Here is a 26,613-nt window from a genome sequence, read left to right as displayed (position 1 = left end):
GGTCACTACATAGTAAGCTAGCTATTAGATTTCATATTTGTTCTTCAAGTTTAGTTGACCAAGCATGAAACATCTGAGATCCATAAACTACAATCCACATCTGCTATATACAGAGGCTGCATTCACTGTCTCACTGTAACTTGCTGATTTTATTTTGCACTACGTCATTTTCTTTGGTCCCTTGCCACTCATTTAAATGCCAAAGTGTTTTACACACTGTCTACATACAACATCCTCCCTTCACTGCCTCCACACCCTTTAATTGCCCCCTCACTGCTCCGCTCCTACATAATTCAACACTCATGAGTTTCTTTTCCCATTTGATATTCATTTTTATTCAACCTGTTAGCACAAAATAACACCATTTAAAGGGGCCTATAGATCAAGCCCATTTTCATACAATTATGCAGAAACAGCAGTTTCTGCATAATTCTTCGTATTCCCTTTTCACAGAAATCTCATGCAGAAGTCAATTGAGCTGTGCAGATTGCAGTCCCTATTATTATTAATGGGGACTACGGTCTGATCCATATGCCATTCTAAAGGTGCGTACACATGGTGAGATTGTGTCTGTCGCTTTTGACTTTGCTATTTCCCCTGTACTCCCACAGAGCCCAGAACCACCGATATTAACTATCTTTACTTGAGATTTTGACTAAGTGCCGATTTTGACTATACTACAGTATGTACTAGATAGTACATTATGTAGTCAAGATTAACTTGCCTGCACAGTCTATCTTTCCTTGCGATACCGACCCCACGGGACTGCGCATTGGTATCGCAAGCTAACACCTTGCGATTTGCACTAACTTTCCTTGCGATTTTGACTATATAGTCAAAATCGCAAGGATAAATCTCACCGTGTGTATGCATCTTTCTCTATCGTCCTAGTGGATGCTGGGGTTCCTGAAAGGACCATGGGAAATAGCGGCTCCGCAGGAGACAGGGCACAAAAAGTAAAGCTTTAGGATCAGGTGGTGTGCACTGGCTCCTCCCCCCATGACCCTCCTCCAAGCCTCAGTTAGATTTTTGTGCCCGGCCGAGAAGGGTGCAATCTAGGTGGCTCTCCTAAAGAGCTGCTTAGAAAAGTTTAGCTTAGGTTTTTTATTTTACAGTGAGTCCTGCTGGCAACAGGATCACTGCAACGAGGGACTTAGGGGAGAAGAAGTGAACTCACCTGCGTGCAGGATGGATTGGCTTCTTTGGCTACTGGACATTAGCTCCAGAGGGACGATCACAGGTACAGCCTGGATGGTCACCGGAGCCTCGCCGCCGGCCCCCTTGCAGATGCTGAAACGAGAAGAGGTCCAGAATCGGCGGCAGAAGACTCCTCAGTCTTCTTAAGGTAGCGCACAGCACTGCAGCTGTGCGCCATTTCCTCTCAGCACACTTCACACGGCAGTCACTGAGGGTGCAGGGCGCTGGGAGGGGGGCGCCCTGGGAGGCAAATGAAAACCTTTTTTGGCTAAAAATACCTCACATATAGCCTCCGGGGGCTATATGGAGATATTTAACCCCTGCCAGAATCCATTAAAGAGCGGGAGACGAGCCCGCCGAAAAAGGGGCGGGGCCTATCTCCTCAGCACACAGCGCCATTTTCCCTCACAGAAAGGCTGGAGGGAAGGCTCCCAGGCTCTCCCCTGCACTGCACTACAGAAACAGGGTTAAAACAGAGAGGGGGGGCACTAATTTGGCGTTAGAAATATATAAAAGATGCTATAAGGGAAAACACTTATATAAGGTTGTCCCTATATAATTATAGCGTTTTTGGTGTGTGCTGGCAAACTCTCCCTCTGTCTCTCCAAAGGGCTAGTGGGTCCTGTCCTCTATCAGAGCATTCCCTGTGTGTGTGCTGTGTGTCGGTACGTGTGTGTCGACATGTATGAGGACGATGTTGGTGAGGAGGCGGAGCAATTGCCTGTAATGGTGATGTCACTCTCTAGGGAGTCGACACCGGAATGGATGGCTTATTTAGGGAATTACGTGATAATGTCAACACGCTGCAAGGTCGGTTGACGACATGAGACGGCCGACAAACAATTAGTACCGGTCCAGATTAGTCGGTCGACACAGACACAGACACGGACACTGAATCCAGTGTCGACGGTGAATAAACAAACGTATTCCTTATTAGGGCCACACGTTAAGGGCAATGAAGGAGGTGTTACATATTTCTGATACTACAAGTACCACAAAAGAGGGTATTATGTGGGATGTGAAAAAACTACCGTAGTTTTTCCTGAATCAGATAAATTAAATGAAGTGTGTGATGATGCGTGGGTTCCCCCCGATAGAAAATTATGGGCGGTATACCCTTTCCCGCCAGAAGTTAGGGCGCGTTGGGAAACACCCCTTAGGGTGGATAAGGCGCTCACACGCTTATCAAAACAAGTGGCGGTACCGTCTATAGATAGGGCCGTCCTCAAGGAGCCAGCTGACAGGAGGCTGGAAAATATCATAAAAAGTATATACACACATACTGGTGTTATACTGCGACCAGCGATCGCCTCAGCCTGGATGTGCAGAGCTGGGGTGGCTTGGTCGGATTCCCTGACTAAAAATATTGATACCCTTGACAGGGACAGTATTTTATTGACTATAGAGCATTTAAAGGATGCATTTTCTATATATGCGAGATGCACAGAGGGATATTTGCACTCTGGCATCAAGAGTAAGTGCGATGTCCATATCTGCCAGAAGATGTTTATGGACACGACAGTGGTCAGGTGATGCAGATTCCAAACGGCACAAAGGTGTATTGCCGTATAAAGGAAGAGGAGTTATTTGGGGTCGGTCCATCGGACCTGGTGGCCACGGCAACTGCTGGAAAATCCACCGTTTTTACCCTAAGTCACATCTCTGCAGAAAAAGACACCGTCTTTTCAGCCTCAGTCCTTTCGTCCCTATAAGAGTCATATCTGCCCAGGGATAGAGGAAAGGGAAGAAGACTGCAGCAGGCAGCCCATTCCCAGGAACAGAAGCGTTCCACCGCTTCTGCCAAGCTCTCAGCATGACGCTGGGACCGTACAGGACCCCTGGATCCTACATGTAGTATCCCAGGGGTACAGATTGGAATGTCGAGACGTTTCCCCTGCGCAGGCTCCTGAAGTCTGGTTTACCAAGGTCTCCCTCCGACAAGGAGGCAGTATGGGAAACAATTCACAAGCTGTATTCCCAGCAGGTGATAATCAAATTACCCCTCCTACAACGAGAAAAGGGGTATTATTCCACATTATATTGTGGTACTGAAGCCAGAAGGCTAGGTGAGACCTATTCTAAATCTAAAAAAATTTGAACACTTACAAAGGTTCAAATCAAGATGGAGTCACTCAGAGCAGTGATAACGAACCAGGAAGAAGGGGACTATATAGTGTCCCGAGACATCAGGGATGCTTACCTCCATGTCCAAAATTTGCCCTTCTCACTAAGGGTACCTCAGGTTCGTGGTACAGAACTGTCACTATCAGTTTCAGACGCTGCCGTTTGGATTGTCCACGGCACCCCGGGTCTTTACCAAGGTAATGGCCGAAATGATGATTCTTCTTCGAAGAAAAGGCGTCTTAATTATCCCTTACTTGGACGATCTCCTGATAAGGGCAAAGTCCAGGGAACAGTTGGAGGTCGGAGTAGCACTATCTCGGATACTGCTACAACAGCACGGGTGGATTCTAAATATTCCAAAATCGCAGCTGATCCCGACGACAAGTCTGCTGTGCCTAGGGATGATTCTGGACACAGTCCAGAAAAAGGTGTTTCTCCCGGAAGAGAAAGCCAGGGAGTTATCCGAGCTAGTCAGGAACCTCCTAAAATCAGTGCATCATTGCACAAGGGTCCTGGTAAAGATGGTGACTTCCTACGAAGCAATTCCATTCGGCAGATTTCACGCAAGAATTTTTCAGTGGGATCTGCTGGACAAATGGTCCGGATCGCATCTTCAGATGCATCAGCGGATAACCCTATATCCAAGGACAAGGGTGTCTCTCCTGTGGTGGTTACAGAGTGCTCATCTTCTAGAGGGCCGCAGATTCGGCATTCAGGATTGGATGCTGGTGACCACGGAGGCCAGCCCGAGAGGCTGGGGAGCAGTCACACAAGGAAAAAATTTCCAGGGAGTGTGATCAAGTCTGGAGACTTTTCTCCACATAAATATACTGGAGCTGAGGGTAAATTTATAATACTCTAAGCTTAGCAAGACCTCTGCTTCAAGGTCAGCCGGTATTGATCCAGTGGGAAAAACATCACGGCAGTCGCCCACGTAAATAGACAGGGCGGCACAAGAAGCAGGAGGGCAATGGCAAAAACTGCAAGGACTTTTCGCTGGGCGGAAAATCATGTGATAGCACTGTCAGCAGTGTTTCATTCCGGGAATGGAAACTGGGAAGCAGACTTCCTCAGCAGGCACGACCTCCACCCGGCAGAGTGGAAACTTCATCGGGAAGTTTTCCACATGATTGTAAACCGTTGGGAAATACCAAAGGTGGACATGATGGCGTCCCGTCTGAACAAAAAACGGGACAGGTATTGCGCCAGGTTAAGAGACCCTCAGGCAATAGCTGTGGACGTTCTGGTAACACCATGGATGTACCAGTCGGTGTATGTGTTCCATCCTCTGCTTCTCATACCTAAGGTACTGAGACTTATAAGATGTAGAGGAGTAAGAACTATACTCATGGCTCCGGATTGGCCAAGAAGGACTTGGTACCCGGAACTTCAAGAGATGCTCACAGAGGACTTATGGCCTCTGCCGCTAAGAAGGGACTTGTTTCAGCAAGTACCATGTCTGTTCCAAGACTTACCGCAGCTGCGTTTGACGGCATGGCGGTGGAACGCCGGATCCTAAGGGAAAAAGGCATTCCGGAAGAGGTCATTCCTACCCTGGTCAAAGCCAGAAAGGAGGTGACCGCACAACATTATCACCACATGTGGCAAAAATATGTTGCGTGGTGTGAGGCCAGAAAGGCCCCACGAAGAAATTTGAACTCGGTCGATTCCTGCATTTCCTGCAAACAGGAGTGTCTATGGGCCTCAAATTGGGGTCCATTAAGGTTCAAATTTCGGCCCTGTCGATTTTCTTCCAGAAAGAAGTGGCTTCAGTTCCTGAAGTCCAGAAGTTTGTCAAGGGAGTATTGCATATACAACCCCCTTTTGTGCCTCCAGTGGCACTGTGGGATCTCAACGTAGTTCTGGGATTCCTCAAATCACATTGGTTTAAAACCAGTCAAATCTGTGGATTTGAAGCATCTCACATGAAAAGTGACCATGCTCTTGGCCCTGGCCTGGACCAGGCGAGTGTCAAATTGGTGGTTTTTTTCTCAAAAAAGCCCATATCTGGTTGTCCATTTGGACAGGGCAGAGCTGCGGACTCGTCCCCAGTTCTCTCCCTAAGGTGGTGTCAGTGTTTCACCTGAACCAGCTTATTTTGGTGCCTTGCGCCTACTAGGGACTTGGAGGACTCCAGGTTGCTAGATGTTGTCAGGGCCCTGTAAATATAGGTTCCAGGACGGCTGGAGTCTGGAAAACTGACTTGCTGTTATCCTGTATGCACCCAACAAACTGGGTGCTCTTGCTTCTAAGCAGACTATTGCTAGTTGGATGTGTAATACAATTCAGCTTGCACATTCTGTGGCAGGCCTGCCACAGCCAAAATATGTAAATGCCCATTCCACAAGGAAGGTGGGCTTATCTTGGGCGGCTGCCCGAGGGGTCTCGGCTTTACAACTTTGCCGAGCGGCTATTTAGTCAGGGGCAAACACGTTGGTAAGATCCTAAAAATTTGATACCCTGGCTAAGGAGGACCTGGAGTTCTCTCATTCGGTGCTGCAGAGTCATCCGCACTCTCCCGCCCGTTTGGGAGCTTTGGTATTATCCCCATGGTCCTTTCAGGAACCCCAGCATCCACTAGGACGATAGAGAAAATAAGAATTTACTTACCGATAATTCTATTTCTCGGAGTCCGTAGTGGATGCTGGGCGCCCATCCCAAGTGCGGATTATCTGCAATACTTGTACATAGTTACAAAAATCGGGTTATTATTGTTGTGAGCCATCTTTCAGAGGCTCCTCTGTTATCATACTGTTAACTGGGTTCAGATCACAGGTTGTACAGTGTGATTGGTGTGGCTGGTATGAGTCTTACCCGGGATTCAAAATCCTTCCTTATTGTGTACGCTCGTCCGGGCACAGTACCTAACTGAGGCTTGGAGGAGGGTCATGGGGGGAGGAGCCAGTGCACACCACCTGATCCTAAAGCTTTACTTTTTGTGCCCTGTCTCCTGCGGAGCCGCTATTTCCCATGGTCCTTTCAGGAACCCCAGCATCCACTACGGACTCCGAGAAATAGAATTATCGGTAAGTAAATTCTTATTTTAAGGTGCCCAACTGCCCATACACCTAAAGATTTATCTTCCAATCTGGCTGGTTGGAAGGAAAATCTAGTAATGGATGGGAGCAAATGACAGTTGACACTGTCCTTTACTCGCATCCATTTCATTTGTTTTCATCCCATACCAGATTTTCGTTCCAACCAGCCAGATTGGAAGAGAAATCTTTATGTGTATAAGCACTTTTAGATAGCATTAACCACTTTAGGTATTGCCTATAGAGGCATTCTCAGGAGAGGGCTATTATGATCCCTCTCCTCCAGCCTCAGTCAGTCTTCTGAATGTGACATTGTGAGCACGTGCAGGGTAATGCTGCTTTCACATCGCAAACCCTGCTTTTGAAACAGTTCTTTAAACGGTTCTTAAAACGGGTCTGAGCAGTTAAACCCCCTTCACATCGCATGTTGTAACTGGTATATTACCGTTTCATTACCGTTTTGGTACCTTTCACACTGAACCCGTTTCTCCCATAGAAAACAGTGGTTGTCATTTTAAATGGACTTTTCTGTCCCACACATTACTAATAATTATTAATTAATTATTTATTAATAATTTGGCTAGTCGTACGATGGAACCCAGCAGCTTCAAGCATCTTTACCATGTTTTTGTAGATTACTGCATCCTTCACTGTCCCAGTGATTTGTCTAGCAATTTCTTCATCCCCTCTCATCCTAAGCAGCTCCCTAACCTCCTCATCACTCCAATTTGCCATTTTAAACTGTATTCTGTATACAAAAAAATGGTTCTTCACTCTCATGTGTTTCCTTCAGTTTATTTCCTGCTTCTGCCTGGTGACATCACGCATGGAGACAGCCTATCACCTTCTGTGGTTTGGAAATACCGTTTCAGAGCCTTTCACATTGCACAATGAAACGGGTCTGAACCGTGTAGGACCCTGCTTTTTAACCGTTTTAAAATACCAGTAATCTGTAACCAGTAAATTCAAAGTGGCCCTTTCACACCGCAGCTAGAACCGTTTTGGAAGGCTTAAAACATGGCAATTTACCGGGTTATAGATGCGGTGTGAAAGGGGTATAAGAGTCACAGGAGGAGGCTTTCAAAATTCTGAATGACATTCCGATGAGGCCGGGATGTAACTTGCAGGGACAACGGTTATCGATATCGCCGTTCTTGCGAGGTACAATTATTAAAGAGCGGGGACATTTTTCTCAAAAGTGAAAAAGTCTGCTGCGAGACAGACAGTTAATAATTGTGATTATCAATACATAGGCCCTAAATCGTCCAATCATCTTTTCCACCTCTGAATCCATCTGCTTCTAGCAGCAAGTGATATATCATTAAAATTGATTTTAGATGATATATGTACTTCATACTGTACAAAATATATGTCAGTTGAGGATGTATAATGTATGCCACACGCTTTTGTAATAAACCTATAGAAATGTATACAGTCATTGCCAATATAGCAGCCCATATTTCTTAAAAAGTGCTATGTGCTCACTGGTAGTCTAGGTTTATATTCAAGACTGGTACACACAAATAATGCCCCTTTCACACCACTATGCTGGGTCATACCTGGTATTTTGTACACCGGTCCTTCCCGGGTGTAACCAGGCTGAGACCCCTTTCAGACTGCCGGCTCGACCCAGCATATTGCCGGTTTGGTGATGTCACCACCGACGTGTCCCAAGGCGGTGTTTGGAGATGAGATGATCTTCAGGCGCCACCTCTTCCTATGCAGTGAATGGACACCGGGTCACCCATGTTAAACCCTGCTCGCTAACTGGGTTGAAATACCGACCTGCTCGACCCGGGTTATTTCAACTGACCCCTTTCAGACTGCACTGCAACCTGGGTTTCTATGCGTTCACATGTAATGACCCGGGTTATTGCTGGCAGTGTGAAAGTGGTATGAGAGGACTATTTAGCAATAGTCACGGTATTGGCTCACATTTCTTTTGCCCAATAACATTGTATATTTGCATTTTTTCTCAACTTTCCCCCTATATACAGCAAAAAATTTCTCAGGGACGGTGGCTGTGTTAACGTGTTGTCTCTGCGAATTTCCCGACTGCTTTGTTTTCGGATATCCCTAAAAGATAGACTTCCATTTCCTGTATAGCGCATGCGCAGACCTGATGGCCCAACTCTTCGGCAGTGTTGTGTCATCAACTGCAGATCTGAGGATAGCACATGGTCCAGTACTCTGACAGGAACTGCCCATATACCACTCATCTGCCCTCATATGCCCAGCGTCTCAGAGGGGAGGAGAGTGAGAGGAGTTAACAGTCTGCAGAGACAGATGGGAAAATTTCCATCTTTTCCTGCAAGATATAAGGGAAGACTTTAAGGGGGATATTTAATAGAACATAATTATCTCATAAAAGCTGGAAAATGTGATATTTATCTCCATCTCCAGAAAACATAATATTTCCTCACCAGTGGCAGTTGCAGAACAGTCCAAAATTCAAACAGGGGAGCCACACCAACTGCCAGTGCGTCCCGAACAGCAATGTCCGGCAGTGATTGGGGTGGCAGTTGGTGTAGCTCCGCTGTTTGAATTGTGGACTGTGCTGCAACTGCCACTGGTGAGGAGATATTTAACTCCATCTCCAGAAAACGTAAATATCACATTTTTCAGCTTTTATGAGATAATTATGTTTTATTAAATATCGCCCCCCCCAAGCCATTGCTCCCTAAATCTCTTAACGGTTTCTGCTATTCAGGTAGCAAAGAAATGTTAAAAAAGAATCCTTAAGGATATAATTGTGTCATCTTCTAAGTTATCCCTTCCTACATAGCTGTGATACTTAAATGATTTAAGTAAAACTTGGCTTGCTAAATAGACACCTAAATCCATGAATACAGTCAAGGTTAACGCAAGGTTGACCTACAGAGGAATAAGTAGCACAAAGCAGGGTCGTTTTAGCAAAGGAGGGGGCTCGTGTGCACCTCCAAGTGGGCCCCTTCCTCTGTACATTGCAGTAGTCTCTGGCATTGTGCCGGAGTCTACTGCACATGTGCAGGTCTCCGGAAACATGGCACCTACCAAGTTCCGGAGACCAATGTGGCTACTGCGCATGCGCTGGGCCATTTTGCCGGCGGTTTTTGCCGCAACAGCAGCGCCTGACATTGGACTCCGGAAAAGTATTAAAAATGGGTGCAGTGTGTGCGGTGTGGGCCCCCCCTGGACCCACGGCCCATGTGCACTGCACACATTGCACCCACTATAGAAACGCCTATGGCACAAAGAGCAATAATAGTAAGATACAGTCCAAAATCATAGAAAAGGATCAAGGATCATGTAAACAGGCGGATATCCGTACCGGTGATAGACAGGGCTAATTAGAACAAGCAGAGGTCAGCGCTGGTGTAAAAAACAACAAGCAGACTTCAAACGGATACAGAACATAAACACCTAGGCAAACAGACTATGACAGGGAACACATCCTAATATAAACCAGCAATAATAAACCAACCCCAGCTGCTTATCAGTCCAACCCTCACAGCGCTGATTAATAATGCTATGCATCTATCAGAGCAATTAAGACATGTCAAGGTAACCAATGTAAACAGTAGCAACGGAGATGCAGGGGTACATATCAATCCGTCACAATGACTGTCCCATTCCGGTTTATAATCCGGGCAGGATAATGGTTAGCGTTCACCACCTGGAACTGGTACATTTTACCATTTTCTTGATCTGTTCATGATTTCTTGTGAATATTTAATTTATTCAATCCAAGTGTATGGTATGATGTATGTAATGCGATACATCAACATGAATGTTTACTCATAAATAGTAGAAATACTGTTTAAAGCGGGCCATTCCCCGTTCTGCTGATCAGCGATCTAATCATCGGCGGACATCATGCGATCCATCAGGAAATAGGCAAAAAAACAGCATGTTAAAAATTCCTGACTCACCAAATTCTGAATACTGATTTTTTTTACCCGGAATCAGCAAATTGAGGATTTCCAACATGATGGATTTCCCTGATCCCACGACCCAGGCATCTAGAAAAAGGGGGAAATTCTCCGATACTCCCTTAAGTGTCTTTAACCTCTTCAGGGACAATTTTTTTATTTGAGATATCATTTAATTAATTATTTTATATATATAATTTTATTGAAAATAATACATTTCAAGTTAATGTTTTATACATTGACCGATTTAGTTATAAATATACATTGAAACTTTAAAAAGTTTTGCAATTAAAAATAACTATTAAGTAAATGTACACACGTGCCAGTATCCCTGAGGAGGTTAAAAAAAGATCCACATGATTAAACGAAACGCGTTAGTTGATTACACTGCCAGTTCCATGTCTCCTGTTCATATCATTAGATGCCGACTGATGTATATAACCACTTTGCACTGATTTTTTTACTGATCATGGAATCAGGTATAAAGAAGGCGATCTCTGTTATCCACATGTAAGTAATCTGTCCACTTACTTAAAAGACTTGTAATAACTGGATTCCACCTGTTGCACAGTATCTATCCAAACATTATGCTTTGCAGCCAGGGTCGTAGCTATCTCATTTGGGGCCCCATAGCATAATTACATGCACAAACACCCCCCCTGCTCATTTGGGCCCCATAGCATAAATCCCCCCCCCCCCCCCGCAACGCACACCCCGCACGGAGGCACCCCCTATACAGCACCCACCATTGTGGCCGCAGTGTGCTGCTGCTACACTGCTGCCACATCTGCTCTGTTGGCCGGCCAGGCTCCGTCCACTGTCTCTTCACAGACGCTGGGTGGAGGCGTGGCCGTGGTCTGAGGATGTTGGACGTCCCTGCATACTCAGCCACGCCTCCTCCCAGAATTAGTTAGTACCCAGGGGAGGCGGAGCCGGCCGGGTAAGCAAGTGTGGCTGCAGTACAGCAGCGCAGCACAATTCTTGTAACACAAAAAGCTGCCAGCGCCGGGGCTCAGTAGCTGGGTGCAGGGGAAGGCTCTGGCCCCAGAGACGGCTCGGGCCCTATAGCAGCCGCATCTTCTGCACCTATGGTAGCTACGACAATGTTTGCAGCTAAGTCAGTGCTAGAATTACAGGAGGTTACAGTTGTGACTGCATTTTGTTTATTTCTGGGGATACTACCCACACTCTTCAGCTATGTACAGAGGACTGCAGAGTGGGCATGAGTCTCCATGAAGAAATACATTGCTAATGTAGCATGCTAGTTAGCAAGCGATTTTGTGTATACTGTATGCAGCAGAATCTAAAACTGACAACAATCTAGGTTTTATTACAAGAGAGACATCTGAATTAAGATAGGTATATGGTTGTATATGTAATGAATATACTGTATTTATACATTGACCATAATACAGGCTTAAGTATCCCATATTCCCATATTCCGAAAGATGGAATTTTTTGAGTGAAACTGAGATAATGAAACCTTTGTTTTCTGATGGCTCAATGTACACAAACTTTGTTAAATACACAAAGTTAAAAATATTGTATTAAATGACCTTCGGTCTGTATGTATAAGGTGTATATGAAATATAAATGCATTCTGTGCTTAGACTTGGGTCCCATCGCCATGATATCTCAGTATGGTATGCAGTTATTCCAAAATACGGAAAAATCCAATAAACAAAATACTTCTGGTCCCAAGCATTTTAGATATGGGAGACTCAATCTCTATATACACATGTAATCGTTTATTTTTGTAATGGTTTAATATTAGAATGTTTGTCCAATTCCACATATGTTTTAATTCTGCTATGCAAATCTGTGTGTATAGAGCAGGGTTTCCCAACCTCAGCTCTCAAGGAACACGAACAGTAAAGATTTTAGTGATTTTAGAGGATTGAATCAAAGTAACTGAAGTAATTAAGTCACCTGTGCTCAAGTATGGCTATACTTAAAACCTGCACTGTATGGGGCCAATGCAATTGTTTTGGGCATCTAAATGGGACTTTTAGACAACCAAACAATTGTCACTATTCAATTGTGTTTGGACGCCCATGCACATCACACGTCGCGCCCAAAAATTCCCATTTGGATGCCCAAGGTGCCGAGTTTCCAAACATTTTTTTTCTCACACCTCAGGAGGCTGCGAGAAAAAAATGCCAGCACCGCGGCTACTGGGTGTCTAAATGGAGCAACAATTTCATTACTCCGTTTTGCGCCCCCTAGTGGTATCTGCAGGGAAAAAACGATTTACTCGGCTCCTTTGTGTGCATGGAGGACTGTGACTGGGAACCCCTGGTATTAAGGCTTTAAATGAACATGTGTGCAGCAATGATTGGTAAATATTTACTTATTTCTCTCCAGTACATAACATTTTTCATAAAATAGACACAGATCACACACACACACACACAAACACACTATTAACTGAACAAAACAGTACGCTGCCTGTCAGACTAGCTATTACTTTAACTAATAGTCCAATTGTCTGATTAGATAGGTTGACTCGCCGACCATATAGTGTACACATACAGGCTATGATTTAGCTTGTCATACACCAGGGGTGGCCAAACAGTCGATCGCGATCGACTGGTCGATCGCGGACATGCGACCAGTCGATCGCGATCCTCCGCCCAGCCACCCGAAGCCGCGCCTCTCCTGCCTGCCGCCCTGCCCCTCTGTCTGGTCTCCGGCAGTGACGGCGGAGTGTATGGCTCAAATCAGGTGCCGGTTCGTTAGCCAATGAGAGCTCGCGGACCGGCGCCTGATTTGAGACATACACGCTGCCGTCACCGCCGGAGATCAGACTGAAAAGCAGGGTGGCAGGCAGGAGAAGCGCGCGCTGCGCTCACCACACAGCATTGGTGAGCTCTACTATGGGGTCATATCTGGCATTGTGGGCACATGGCTCAGTGGGGGCATATCTGGCAATGTGGGTCATATGTGGCACTGTGAGGGCATATCTGGCTCTGCGGGCACATGGCACTGTGGAGGCATATCTGGCACTGTGGGGGCATATCTGGCACTGTGGGCACATGGCACTGTGGGGGCATATCTGTATCTGGCACTGTGGGGGCATATCTAGCACTGTGGGGTCTGTATCTGGCACTGTGGGGTCATATCTGGCACTGTGGGGTCATATCTGGCACTGTGGGGTCATATCTGGCTCTGCGGGCACATGGCACTGTGGAGGCATATCTGGCACTGTGGGGGCATATCTGGCACTGTGGGCACATGGCACTGTGGGGGCATATCTGTATCTGGCACTGTGGGGTCATATCTGGCACTGTGGGGTCATATCTGGCACTGTGGGTACATGGCACTGTGGGGGCATATCTGTAATCTGGCACTGTGGGGGCATATCTGGCACTGTGGGGGCATATCTGGCACTGTGGGGGCATGGCACTGTGGGGGCATATCTGGCACTGTGGGCACATGGCACTGTGGGGGCATATGTGTTTGAGGTTTTTACCTGTGGGGGCCAATGTGTTATTTCGTGTGAGGCAGTCATTACACTCTGTGCAGCAAGGCTACGTCCATTTTTTTGTTATACCACGCCCACTTTTTGTTATGAAACGCCAACTTTTTGCTATGCCACGCCCCTTTTTTTGCCCGCGCTATTATTCCTCCTGGGTAGATCACAAAAGCTTTTTAGCTTTCAAAGTAGATCGCCGACTCCAAAAGTCTGGCCACCCCTGTCATACACTATCCCTTTCAAAACGGGACACTCATGAATTACTTAGGTTCTGGCCGACTTCAAGCCTGCATGTCACCTGATTTTAATCAGCCACAGAATCTGTGTAATCCATGAGTGTCTCGGTTTAAAGGGAAAGTATGGTAAGCCTACTTATGGTGTATGTGATATATGTTTTGGCTTGTTTTCCCAGGATCAGCAGCACTGAGTGTCTCACAGCTGCCATGGGGCACCTGGGACTCAGCATTAGGTTTCACTGACACTGTCCTTCTAAGCCCACCCCAGACTCCTGTGATACTAGCCAATGGGAGTCAGGGGGTGGGCTTAGAAGGAGAGTGAATACTAACGCTGATTCCCAGGTACCGCAGAGCACCTGAGAGAGACACAGTGCTACCGATCCACACATATATTACACACATCATAACATGTATGTTTATGTGTGCTAAGTAGAGATGAGCGGGTTCGGTTTCTTTGAATCCGAACCCGCACGAACTTCACTTTTTTTTCCACGGGTCCGAGCGACTCGGATCTTCCCGCCTTGCTCGGTTAACCCGAGCGCGCCCGAACGTCATCATGACGCTGTCGGATTCTCGCGAGGCTCGGATTCTATCGCGAGACTCGGATTCTATATAAGGAGCCGCGCGTCGCCGCCATTTTCACTCGTGCATTGAGATTGATAGGGAGAGGACGTGTCTGGCGTCCTCTCCATTAGAATAGAGATAGATAGATTAGATAGAGAGAGATTGTGCAGAGTCGCAGACAGAGTTAGTTTACCACAGTCAGTGACCAGTGCAGTTGCTAGTTAACTTTTATTTAATATAATATATCCGTTCACTTCTCTCTGCTATATCCGTTCTCTGCCTGAAAAAAAAAACGATACACAGCACAGTCAGTCACACAGTGTGACTCAGTCTGTGTGCACTCAGCTCAGCCCAGTGTGCTGCACAGTCATCAATGTATAAATTAAAAGCTTATAATTAATTGTGGGGGAGACTGGGGAGCACTGCAGGTTGTTAGCAGGAGCCAGGAGTACAATTATATTAATTAACAGTGCACACTTTTGCTGCAGGAGTGGTGACCAGTGCCTGACCACCAGTATAGTATTGTTGTATACTACTAATATCTCTTTAAATATCAACCAGTCTATATTAGCAGCAGACACAGTACAGTGCGGTAGTTCACGGCTGTGGCTACCTCTGTGTCGGCACACGGCAGGCAGTCCGTCCGACCAGAATTGTATTATTTATTATTATATACCTACCACCTAACCGTGGTTTTTTTTTCATTCTTTATACCGTCATAGTGTCATCCTAATTGTTACGAGTATACTACTATCTCTTTATCAACCAGTGTACAGTGCGGTAGTTCACGGCTGTGGCTACCTCTGTGTCGGCACACGGCAGGCAGTCCGTCCGACCAGAATTGTATTATTTATTATTATATACCTACCACCTAACCGTGGTTTTTTTTTCATTCTTTATACCGTCATAGTGTCATCCTAATTGTTACGAGTATACTACTATCTCTTTATCAACCAGTGTACAGTGCGGTAGTTCACGGCTGTGGCTACCTCTGTGTCGGCACACGGCAGGCAGTCCATCCGACCAGAATTGTATTATTTATTATTATATACCTACCACCTAACCGTGGTTTTTTTTTCATTCTTTATACCGTCATAGTGTCATCCTAATTGTTACGAGTATACTACTATCTCTTTATCAACCAGTGTACAGTGCGGTAGTTCACGGCTGTGGCTACCTCTGTGTCGGCACACGGCAGGCAGTCCGTCCGACCAGAATTGTATTATTTATTATTATATACCTACCACCTAACCGTGGTTTTTTTTTCATTCTTTATACCGTCATAGTGTCATCCTAATTGTTACGAGTATACTACTATCTCTTTATCAACCAGTGTACAGTGCGGTAGTTCACGGCTGTGGCTACCTCTGTGTCGGCACACGGCAGGCAGTCCGTCCGACCAGAATTGTATTATTTATTATTATATACCTACCACCTAACCGTGGTTTTTTTTTCATTCTTTATACCGTCATAGTGTCATCCTAATTGTTACGAGTATACTACTATCTCTTTATCAACCAGTGTACAGTGCGGTAGTTCACGGCTGTGGCTACCTCTGTGTCGGCACACGGCAGGCAGTCCGTCCGACCAGAATTGTATTATTTATTATTATATACCTACCACCTAACCGTGGTTTTTTTTTCATTCTTTATACCGTCATAGTGTCATCCTAATTGTTACGAGTATACTACTATCTCTTTATCAACCAGTGTACAGTGCGGTAGTTCACGGCTGTGGCTACCTCTGTGTCGGCACACGGCAGGCAGTCCGTCCGACCAGAATTGTATTATTTATTATTATATACCTACCACCTAACCGTGGTTTTTTTTTCATTCTTTATACCGTCATAGTGTCATCCTAATTGTTACGAGTATACTACTATCTCTTTATCAACCAGTGTACAGTGCGGTAGTTCACGGCTGTGGCTACCTCTGTGTCGGCACACGGCAGGCAGTCCGTCCGACCAGAATTGTATTATTTATTATTATATACCTACCACCTAACCGTGGTTTTTTTTTCATTCTTTATACCGTCATAGTGTCATCCTAATTGTTACGAGTATACTACTATCTCTTTATCAACCAGTGTACAGTGCGGTAGTTCACGGCTGTGGCTACCTCTGTGTCGGCAGTCGGCAGGCAGTCCGTCCATCCATAATTGTATTATTATTATAATATATACCACCTAACTGTGGTTTTTTTTTCATTCTTTATACCGTCGTCATAGTGTCATACTAGTTGTTACGAGTATACTACTATCTCTTTATCAACCAGTGTACAGTGCGGTAGTTCACGGCTGTGGCTACCTCTGTGTCGGCAGTCGGCAGGCAGTCCGTCCATCCATAATTGTATTATTATTATAATATATACCACCTAACCGTGGTTTTTTTATACCACCTAACCGTGGCAGTCCGTCCATAATTGTATACTAGTATCCAATCCATCCATCTCCATTGTTTACCTGAGGTGCCTTTTAGTTCTGCCTATAAAATATGGAGAACAAAAAAGTTGAGGTTCCAAAATTAGGGAAAGATCAAGATCCACTTCCACCTCGTGCTGAAGCTGCTGCCACTAGTCATGGCCGAGACGATGAAATGCCAGCAACGTCGTCTGCCAAGGCCGATGCCCAATGTCATAGTACAGAGCATGTCAAATCCAAAACACCAAATATCAGAAAAAAAAGGACTCCAAAACCTAAAATAAAATTGTCGGAGGAGAAGCGTAAACTTGCCAATATGCCATTTACCACACGGAGTGGCAAGGAACGGCTGAGGCCCTGGCCTATGTTCATGGCTAGTGGTTCAGCTTCACATGAGGATGGAAGCACTCAGCCTCTCGCTAGAAAACTGAAAAGACTCAAGCTGGCAAAAGCACCGCAAAGAACTGTGCGTTCTTTGAAATCCCAAATCCACAAGGAGAGTCCAATTGTGTCGTTTGCGATGCCTGACCTTCCCAACACTGGACGTGAAGAGCATGCGCCTTCCACTATTTGCATGCCCCCTGCAAGTGCTGGAAGGAGCACCCGCAGTCCAGTTCCTGATAGTCAGATTGAAGATGTCAGTGTTGAAGTACACCAGGATGAGGAGGATATGGGTGTTGCTGGCGCTGGGGAGGAAATTGACCAGGAGGATTCTGATGGTGAGGTGGTTTGTTTAAGTCAGGCACCCGGGGAGACACCTGTTGTCCGTGGGAGGAATATGGCCGTTGACATGCCAGGTGAAAATACCAAAAAAATCAGCTCTTCGGTGTGGAGGTATTTCACCAGAAATGCGGACAACAGGTGTCAAGCCGTGTGTTCCCTTTGTCAAGCTGTAATAAGTAGGGGTAAGGACGTTAACCACCTCGGAACATCCTCCCTTATACGTCACCTGCAGCGCATTCATAATAAGTCAGTGACAAGTTCAAAAACTTTGGGTGACAGCGGAAGCAGTCCACTGACCAGTAAATCCCTTCCTCTTGTAACCAAGCTCACGCAAACCACCCCACCAACTCCCTCAGTGTCAATTTCCTCCTTCCCCAGGAATGCCAATAGTCCTGCAGGCCATGTCACTGGCAAGTCTGACGAGTCCTCTCCTGCCTGGGATTCCTCCGATGCATCCTTGCGTGTAACGCCTACTGCTGCTGGCGCTGCTGTTGTTGCCGCTGGGAGTCGATGGTCATCCCAGAGGGGAAGTCGTAAGCCCACTTGTACTACTTCCAGTAAGCAATTGACTGTTCAACAGTCCTTTGCGAGGAAGATGAAATATCACAGCAGTCATCCTACTGCAAAGCGGATAACTGAGGCCTTGGCATCCTGGGTGGTGAGAAACGTGGTTCCGGTATCCATCATTACTGCAGAGCCAACTAGAGACTTGTTGGAGGTACTGTGTCCCCGGTACCAAATACCATCTAGGTTCCATTTCTCTAGGCAGGCGATACCGAAAATGTACACAGACCTCAGAAAAAGAGTCACCAGTGTCCTAAAAAATGCAGCTGTACCCAATGTCCACTTAACCACGGACATGTGGACAAGTGGAGCAGGGCAGGGTCAGGACTATATGACTGTGACAGCCCACTGGGTAGATGTATGGACTCCTGCCGCAAGAACAGCAGCGGCGGCACCAGTAGCAGCATCTCGCAAACGCCAACTCTTTCCTAGGCAGGCTACGCTTTGTATCACCGCTTTCCAGAATACGCACACAGCTGAAAACCTCTTACGGCAACTGAGGAAGATCATCGCGGAATGGCTTACCCCAATTGGACTCTCCTGTGGATTTGTGGCATCGGACAACGCCAGCAATATTGTGTGTGCATTAAATCTGGGCCAATTCCAGCACGTCCCATGTTTTGCACATACCTTGAATTTGGTGGTGCAGAATTTTTTAAAAAACGACAGGGGCGTGCAAGAGATGCTGTCGGTGGCCAGAAGAATTGCGGGACACTTTCGGCGTACAGGCACCACGTACAGAAAACTGGAGCACCACCAAAAACTACTGAACCTGCCCTGCCATCATCTGAAGCAAGAAGTGGTAACGAGGTGGAATTCAACCCTCTATATGCTTCAGAGGTTGGAGGAGCAGCAAAAGGCCATTCAAGCCTATACAATTGAGCACGATATAGTAGGTGGAATGCACCTGTCTCAAGTGCAGTGGAGAATGATTTCAACGTTGTGCAAGGTTCTGATGCCCTTTGAACTTGCCACACGTGAAGTCAGTTCAGACACTGCCAGCCTGAGTCAGGTCATTCCCCTCATCAGGCTTTTGCAGAAGAAGCTGGAGGCATTGAAGAAGGAGCTAACACGGAGCGATTCCGCTAGGCATGTGGGACTTGTGGATGCAGCCCTTAATTCGCTTAACAAGGATTCACGGGTGGTCAATCTGTTGAAATCAGAGCACTACATTTTGGCCACCGTGCTCGATCCTAGATTTAAAGCCTACCTTGGATCTCTCTTTCCGGCAGACACAGGTCTGCTGGGGTTGAAAGACCTGCTGGTGACAAAATTGTCAAGTTAAGCGGAACGCGACCTGTCAACATCTCCTCCTTCACATTCTCCCGCAACTGGGGGTGCGAGGAAAAGGCTCAGAATTCCGAGCCCACCCGCTGGCGGTGATGCAGGGCAGTCTGGAGCGACTGCTGATGCTGACATCTGGTCCGGACTGAAGGACCTGACAACGATTACGGACATGTCGTCTACTGTCACTGCATATGATTCTCTCAACATTGATAGAATGGTGGAGGATTATATGAGTGACCGCATCCAAGTAGGCACGTCACACAGTCCGTACTTATACTGGCAGGAAAAAGAGGCAATTTGGAGGCCCTTGCACAAACTGGCTTTATTCTACCTAAGTTGCCCTCCCACAAGTGTGTACTCCGAAAGAGTGTTTAGTGCCGCCGCTCACCTTGTCAGCAATCGGCGTACGAGGTTACATCCAGAAAATGTGGAGAAGATGATGTTCATTAAAATGAATTATAATCAATTCCTCCGCGGAGACATTGACCAGCAGCAATTGCCTCCACAAAGTACACAGGGAGCTGAGATGGTGGATTCCAGTGGGGACGAATTGATAATCTGTGAGGAGGGGGATGTACACGGTGATATATCGGAGGGTGAAGATGAGGTGGACATCTTGCCTCTGTAGAGCCAGTTTGTGCAAGGAGAGATTAATTGCTTCTTTTTTGGGGGGGGTCCAAACCAACCCGTCATATCAGTCACAGTCGTGTGGCAGACCCTGTCACTGAAATGATGGGTTGGTTAAAGTGTGCATGTCCTGTTTTGTTTATACAACATAAGGGTGGGTGGGAGGGCCCAAGGATAATTCCATCTTGCACCTCTTTTTTCTTTTCTTTTTCTTTGCATCATGTGCTGTTTGGGGAGGGTTTTTTGGAAGGGACATCCTGCGTGACACTGCAGTGCCACTCCTAGATGTGCCCGGTGTTTGTGTCGGCCACTAGGGTCGCTAATCTTACTCACACAGTCAGCTACCTCATTGCGCCTCTTTTTTTCTTTGCGTCATGTGCTGTTTGGGGAGGGTTTTTTGGAAGGGCCATCCTGCGTGACACTGCAGTGCCACTCCTAGATGGGCCCGGTGTTTGTGTCGGCCACTAGGGTCGCTTATCTTACTCACACAGCGACCTCGGTGCAAATTTTAGGACTAAAAATAATATTGTGAGGTGTGATGTGTTCAGAATAGGCTGAAAATGAGTGTAAATTATGTTTTTTGAGGTTAATAATACTTTGGGATCAAAATTACCCCCAAATTCTATGATTTAAGCTGTTTTTTAGGGTTTTTTGAAAAAAACACCCGAATCCAAAACACACCCGAATCCGACAAAAAAAATTCGGTGAGGTTTTGCCAAAACGCGGTCGAACCCAAAACACGGCCGCGGAACCGAACCCAAAACCAAAACACAAAACCCGAAAAATTTCCGGCGCTCATCTCTAGTGCTAAGTGTCGTCGTCACACCCCTCCCTGCACTATGTGACTATTACACTTTGTTTATAAGGCGCCAAAAGTGGTCCACAGCACCGAACATACAGCAACAGTAGGACAGTACAGGGTATACAGAACATAACATTACAGTAACCAGGATATAAACAGAGCACAGGTAACAATTAGCAGCACAATTCTCAGTACACAATACAGCTGGGAATCAAGGTGAGGGAGTAATCAGTGATGGGTGGAACCTGTCTCCAGTAGTGACAGCACGGAGCACAGCCACTGAAAGAGATGAACGGCAATGAGCGAGAGGAATTCTGGGCTAAACGGCCACTGACTGTCATTGCAGTGTTAGAGAAGAGAGCTGTGAGAACAGGATGAAGAAAGACCCTCCTAGGAGCCTACAATCTAGGAGAGGGGAGACTGACAGATGACATGAGGAATGAGCATGTGGATGGGGACCTGAGAGCCAGGGGTAGGTGAGGTAGAGATGACTGAGGTAGGAGGGTGGGGTAACAAGGTTATGTGGTGGAAGTGTACGCTTTGATAAACAGGTGAATTTTCAGAGCGTGTTTGAAACTGTGCAGAGTCAGGGAGAGCCTGACAGAGCAAGGGAGCTCGTTCCAGTTAATGGGGTGGGGTGGGGGCACACGGGGAAAGTGTTAGCCAATGAAAATAAAGGGAGAACAGGAAAAACCTGCAATTAACCTGAAGTAGCCGTTACATACAAGCAGCGATTTTCCTCTGAAAAAAATTGATCACAGCTTTATAAAAAGACTCCAAAATGTCTGACATCCAATAAATGAGCTGTTGTTCTGACAAGGGTTCAATATGTCTCTTATTGTCTCACTTTTCTCAGAAAGCCTTTGAACAATTTATTTTACCATGTTCGGGGGTATATTTACTATAACCAGGAATGTTTTACATTATTCGTATTGCTTTTTAAATTCCTCAGCGAAAGCAAGTGGGAAATATACCCAGGAGAAAGACAGGTTCCTCTTTCTGGGGACCTGTCTTTCTCTCCTCTCAGTGTCCATATCTCCACATATTGTTTTCGTCTCCTCTAAAAGCCTCCAGAGTACAGGTGTTCCTGGCAGCACCTTGGATCATGTCCTATCCTGTCCCGACTTCCTGAACAATACGGCAAGTAATCAGCTCTGACCACACCCCTGCTTCTCACTGGCACGCATCTTACTGTTACGTCAGAGACATCTTCCACCTTGCATTATATTTCCTTGAACCTTGGTTATCTGAATAAAAAGAATAAAATAGCCAAAAACTGCCTATTAAGAAGACCATTTCGTTTGCTATAAACGACCGCAGCTGAATGATCAGAGAGAGGACTATCCGTGACCCTCCCTCACCACCAGCCAATCACACTGTTTCATACCTCAGAACATGACCCTCTCCAGGAGGGACACAATGCTCTGCTTCTGGTCTTTTCCTTAATTTATGATTGCCCTCACCTGATTTGAACAGGTTAATGGATAAGAAAGGTGTTTCACCACAGGTGATGGCAATCATAAATGAAGAGAAAATTCCAGGAGCAGAGCATTCTGTCCCTCCTGGAGAGGCATGCTGTTTCATTTCCCCTATAGGGGCTGCCCTTCTATCCTATCCCTCTCCCAATGGCCATATACCCCTCCGTTCTCCATGCAGAGCACAGCGGAGCGTGTTGCATCAAAAACGAATGATCGGTCCCCCACTGTTGCAGCCGGTCTCTGCACACACAGATCAGCTAAATTGTACAGGGAGAAGAACAAGTTATATCACACATGTTATATCTGCCCCCATGCAGTGCACATTGTTTTTCCCATTAGCTAACAAATTTGCTGCTGCGTTCAGGTCTGAATTAGGCCCAAAGTTTCCTTTCCAGCACTGTGCTTCTCTGGAGCATGTGCTCCAGAATGCCACCTGCATGGCATTCGGAGGCATGATACCGGCAGTGATGTCAGTGGTCAGAGACCGCTGCAGCCAGTGCTGGGTCCGGGGTTCAAGCGGGGCAATACACAACGAGGGCTCTGGAGAGATTGGGGGGGGGGGCAGCTTGTCGCATGAGATGCAATCTGTCCAGGTAACGTACACCTGGAAATTTCTTTACAGAGCCACAGATATATAAACCCAAGTGAAGGCAACCTGTGACACTTAAGCTGCTGTTGAGCTACACATCCCAGCATGCCCTTCCGCAGTTTTGCTGTTGGGCCATGCTGGGATGTGTAGTCCCACAGCACCTGGAGTGCCACAGGTTGCCTACCCTTGTATCGGGCAAATCCAAAATCAATCAGGATATAGTCCAGTGCTCAAGCCATAATGAAGGTAACATTAGACTACTTCAAATTTCCAATAGCTCAAAATGTTTTTTCCATATAATTGAAACAAATTATTGGCACTTGCATTAAATAGAAACAAAATCAACTGTGTTCACCTGAATATACAAGTTTCTTTAAAAAGCAAAAATTGGTAAGATCCTAATAATGAGGCAGTCACCTATAGTGGAGTCGCAGTTAATATTTCCCCCTTACCTAAAGGCAGGCTGCACGGCACTGTACTTGTTCTGCTGTCATTGTGTGTGAGCAGCGTCTATAGAACCTACTACAGGCATATGGGAAGCCCAAGGGCCTAAGTATTAATAATCTATTATCAAGTTATCAACAGTCCGTATCTTGACAAACTTTTTCACATTTAATTAAAACTATCTTGGTTATGTACTAAAAGGTCAGGAACAGTTGTCTCTGTGCGTTACATCCCTGGCATATTGGAGGAGTTTCACATTTTTGAAAGACTCTACCTAAGATTCTGATACTTTGCATTTGCACATTGCCAGTTACCGAAGCTGGTTGGAGGCTGCAAGATCCCTCTATTGCAGTGGTTCTCAAACTGTGCGCCGTGGCACCCTGGGCTGCCTGGTGTTCCAGGACCAATTCAATTTATTTATGGTGATTGTAATAGGCAAAACCAGTGCTGATGGCTTCCAATATGTGCACACATAGAAGTGAATCCTGTCCCTCAAAACACAAATAAACCTAAGGATGACATATGAAGACAGTTTACTTAATTTAATATTTCTTTCTAAACTCCTCAATAAGCATCTTTTGGCCTATGGGTGCCGTGAAAAAAATTCTGATACTCTAGGGCGCAGTGATTCCAAAAAGTTTGGGAACCACTACTCTATTGCAAGAATGTCTCCATAGGCATACAGAGGTTAACACCACCCAATGGGGTAAATGCCGAAAAGCTAAGCTACAGTACATTCTGCTCAGACCATAGTCCCTATTGAGACAAATGGGGACTGCAGTCTGCAGTAATAATTAGCCTTTTGTAGGAAAGTCACACCTTAGGCCAGTATTTTAATCACGGCGCCCTAGAGCAGTGTTTCCCAACCACGGTCCTCAAGGCACACTAACAGTCCTGGTTTTAGTGATATCCAGGCTTGAATGCAGGTGACTTAATTAGAAGCTCAGTTATTTTTAATTAACCATCTGTGCTGAAGCCTGGATATCACTAAAACCTGCACCGTTGGTGTGCCTTGAGGACCGCGGTTGGGAATGCCTGCTCTAGAGTATCAGATTTTTTTCACAGCACCCCTAGGCCAAAGTTTTTTATTATGAAATCGGGAAAAACATATTACATAAAGTAAATTGTGTTTATATGTCATCCTTATGTCCAGTTATGTGGTGAGGGACAGTGTTCGCTTCTGTTTGTTCACATATTTTACGATGGGAAGCCACCAGCACTGGTTTTGCTTATGGCATTGCCCATAAATAATTTTAATTGGTCCTGGACCACCAACCCAGGGCACCCCTGCAAGTTCCCCCGAGGCACCTAGTTTGGGAACCATTGCTATTAGTACATAGCAGGAATACATAAAATTTTGCAGAAACTGTAGTTTGTATGAAAAATGGGCTTGATAAATATGCCTTGTAGTCCTTCAGTGCGGTGGTAGGCGTATTTATCAACCTCAACACTACCGAAGGTGGAGTTTTCCTTTATTAGAGGGGGGGGGGGGGGGGGCTGTAGATTTATTATCTGAAGTAAGTTGTCTTTTTTTTCCGCAATTTTTTTGCCCAATGTTTTTTCAGGCAATCCAAATGCCTGATTTTTTTTTTTGTTGCAGAAAAATCTACCCGTTCTCGTGTAAAAACACACAGGATGTGGGTTAGGTTCCTAGATCCATGTGTTTTCGGGATCGCAGCTGCAAAATAACATCACTAATCCGGGATTTTGTTTCCTCCATAGCCTTGAAAGAAATTAGTCAATGTTCTACGACAGGGATGGGAACCTTTGGCCCTCCAGCTGTTGTTGAACTACACATCCCAGCATATCCTTCTACAGTTCTGCTATTTGGCCATGCTAAAACTGTTGCAGGGCATGCTGGGATGTGTAGTTCAGCAACAGCTGGAGAGCCAAAGGTTCCCCATCCCTATTCTACGAGAAAGATAAAATGCACTCCCGGCCTTGCGCTGTAGTGCCATTTATAAACGGAACCACAAAACGGCAGATACATGCTTCCGTGACCTGCTGTGAGCCCAAACCTCTACTTTAAATGACACAAAAAGTCTGGATAGTGTAATAGTGCAAACATTTAATTATAATGACACAATACCTCCTAACCAGTAACATACAATAATGATACATAATAATAATAATAATAATAATAATAATAATAATAATAATAATAATCTTAAACACACCAAACGGCTGATTTCTCTATACTTGGGAGAAGTTGGCTATAAACTTGTGCTAACTGCAGAAAATCAAGGAACAACTCTGGAGGCAACTATATTTTTTAGGCCACATTGACTGTTTTCCCTAATGCCTATAAAATGAGAACATATTTATTGCAATACACTACCAAACAAAACAACACTTTATTTCTCAATTGATATTATTAAACCTAAACAACGTTATTCCCAGTGAAGGTGACTGCACAAAAGTTCAAACAACAAACCAACAGCTGCTACTTCCAAGAGCTCCATGATTAAAAAGCAAACACGAGGAACCACAAGTAACGGATGAGAAGCAGCCACCACCAGTGACACATTATGGAATGTTCTGTTTACAAGTATTTGTAAATATAGAAACCTACCTCTGGACAAGGCAACGATATGATTCCCATTGGGAAAGTGGGGTTTATCGTTATACTCCAATCTCTCAGCAACTGCCGAGAAATCATCTGTGGCTTTATTAAAAACTTCATTTTGATTATTTCCAATGACAGCTCCATATAAAAAATCGAAGGAGATTAGTCCTGCAAAATAAATAAATCAACATAGTAAAAAAAAAAAAATCCCAATAAATTCTTATAGTCTGCTCATATTGTTCAAGCATTTTTTTTTTCTATCTTAAAAAAATAGTTGGATACCAGCAGTGATAGAAATAAACCTGGGCTGCATTTCCCAGAGCAGTACGACAGATGCCATTTATAGCAGCCCTCAGCCCAAAATAGAACGTACAAGAGACAAGCTACAAACTGCTACAAAGTGGGCTGAGAAGAACTGCAGGGTGCAGCCCTTACCTTCTATCAGGATCACAACGAGGATCTTCATCACCTTCATCTTTATCTCAGGAGGCAGGGGCAGGCGTCTGTGGCAGAGCAGGGCAGTTGTGAGCCATGCACTCAGCTAGCTAGAATGGGTCCTGTACTAATGCTGGG

At 45.6% G+C, this 26,613-nt stretch overlaps 1 protein-coding gene across 1 annotated transcript in view; it reads right to left on the bottom strand.

Moving 5' to 3' along the window:
• Positions 1-26,557, bottom strand: part of HBEGF (heparin binding EGF like growth factor) — a 159,791-nt gene extending 133,234 nt beyond the window's left edge. The window contains exons 1-2 of the mRNA XM_063928321.1: positions 26,476-26,557; positions 26,047-26,208 (exon numbers count right to left, since the gene is read on the bottom strand). Of these exons, the coding sequence (XP_063784391.1) occupies positions 26,047-26,208; positions 26,476-26,515 (202 nt within the window). The 5' untranslated portion in view covers positions 26,516-26,557. The remainder of the gene's footprint in view (positions 1-26,046; positions 26,209-26,475) is intronic.
• Between the last annotated feature and the right edge of the window lie 56 nt (positions 26,558-26,613).

The sequence above is a fragment of the Pseudophryne corroboree genome, chromosome 6 (genome assembly GCF_028390025.1).
Source record: "Pseudophryne corroboree isolate aPseCor3 chromosome 6, aPseCor3.hap2, whole genome shotgun sequence".
Classification (NCBI taxonomy): Eukaryota; Metazoa; Chordata; class Amphibia; order Anura; family Myobatrachidae; genus Pseudophryne; species Pseudophryne corroboree.
Note: the sequence above shows the minus strand (reverse complement) of the source record. Positions and strands in the feature narration are given on the sequence as shown.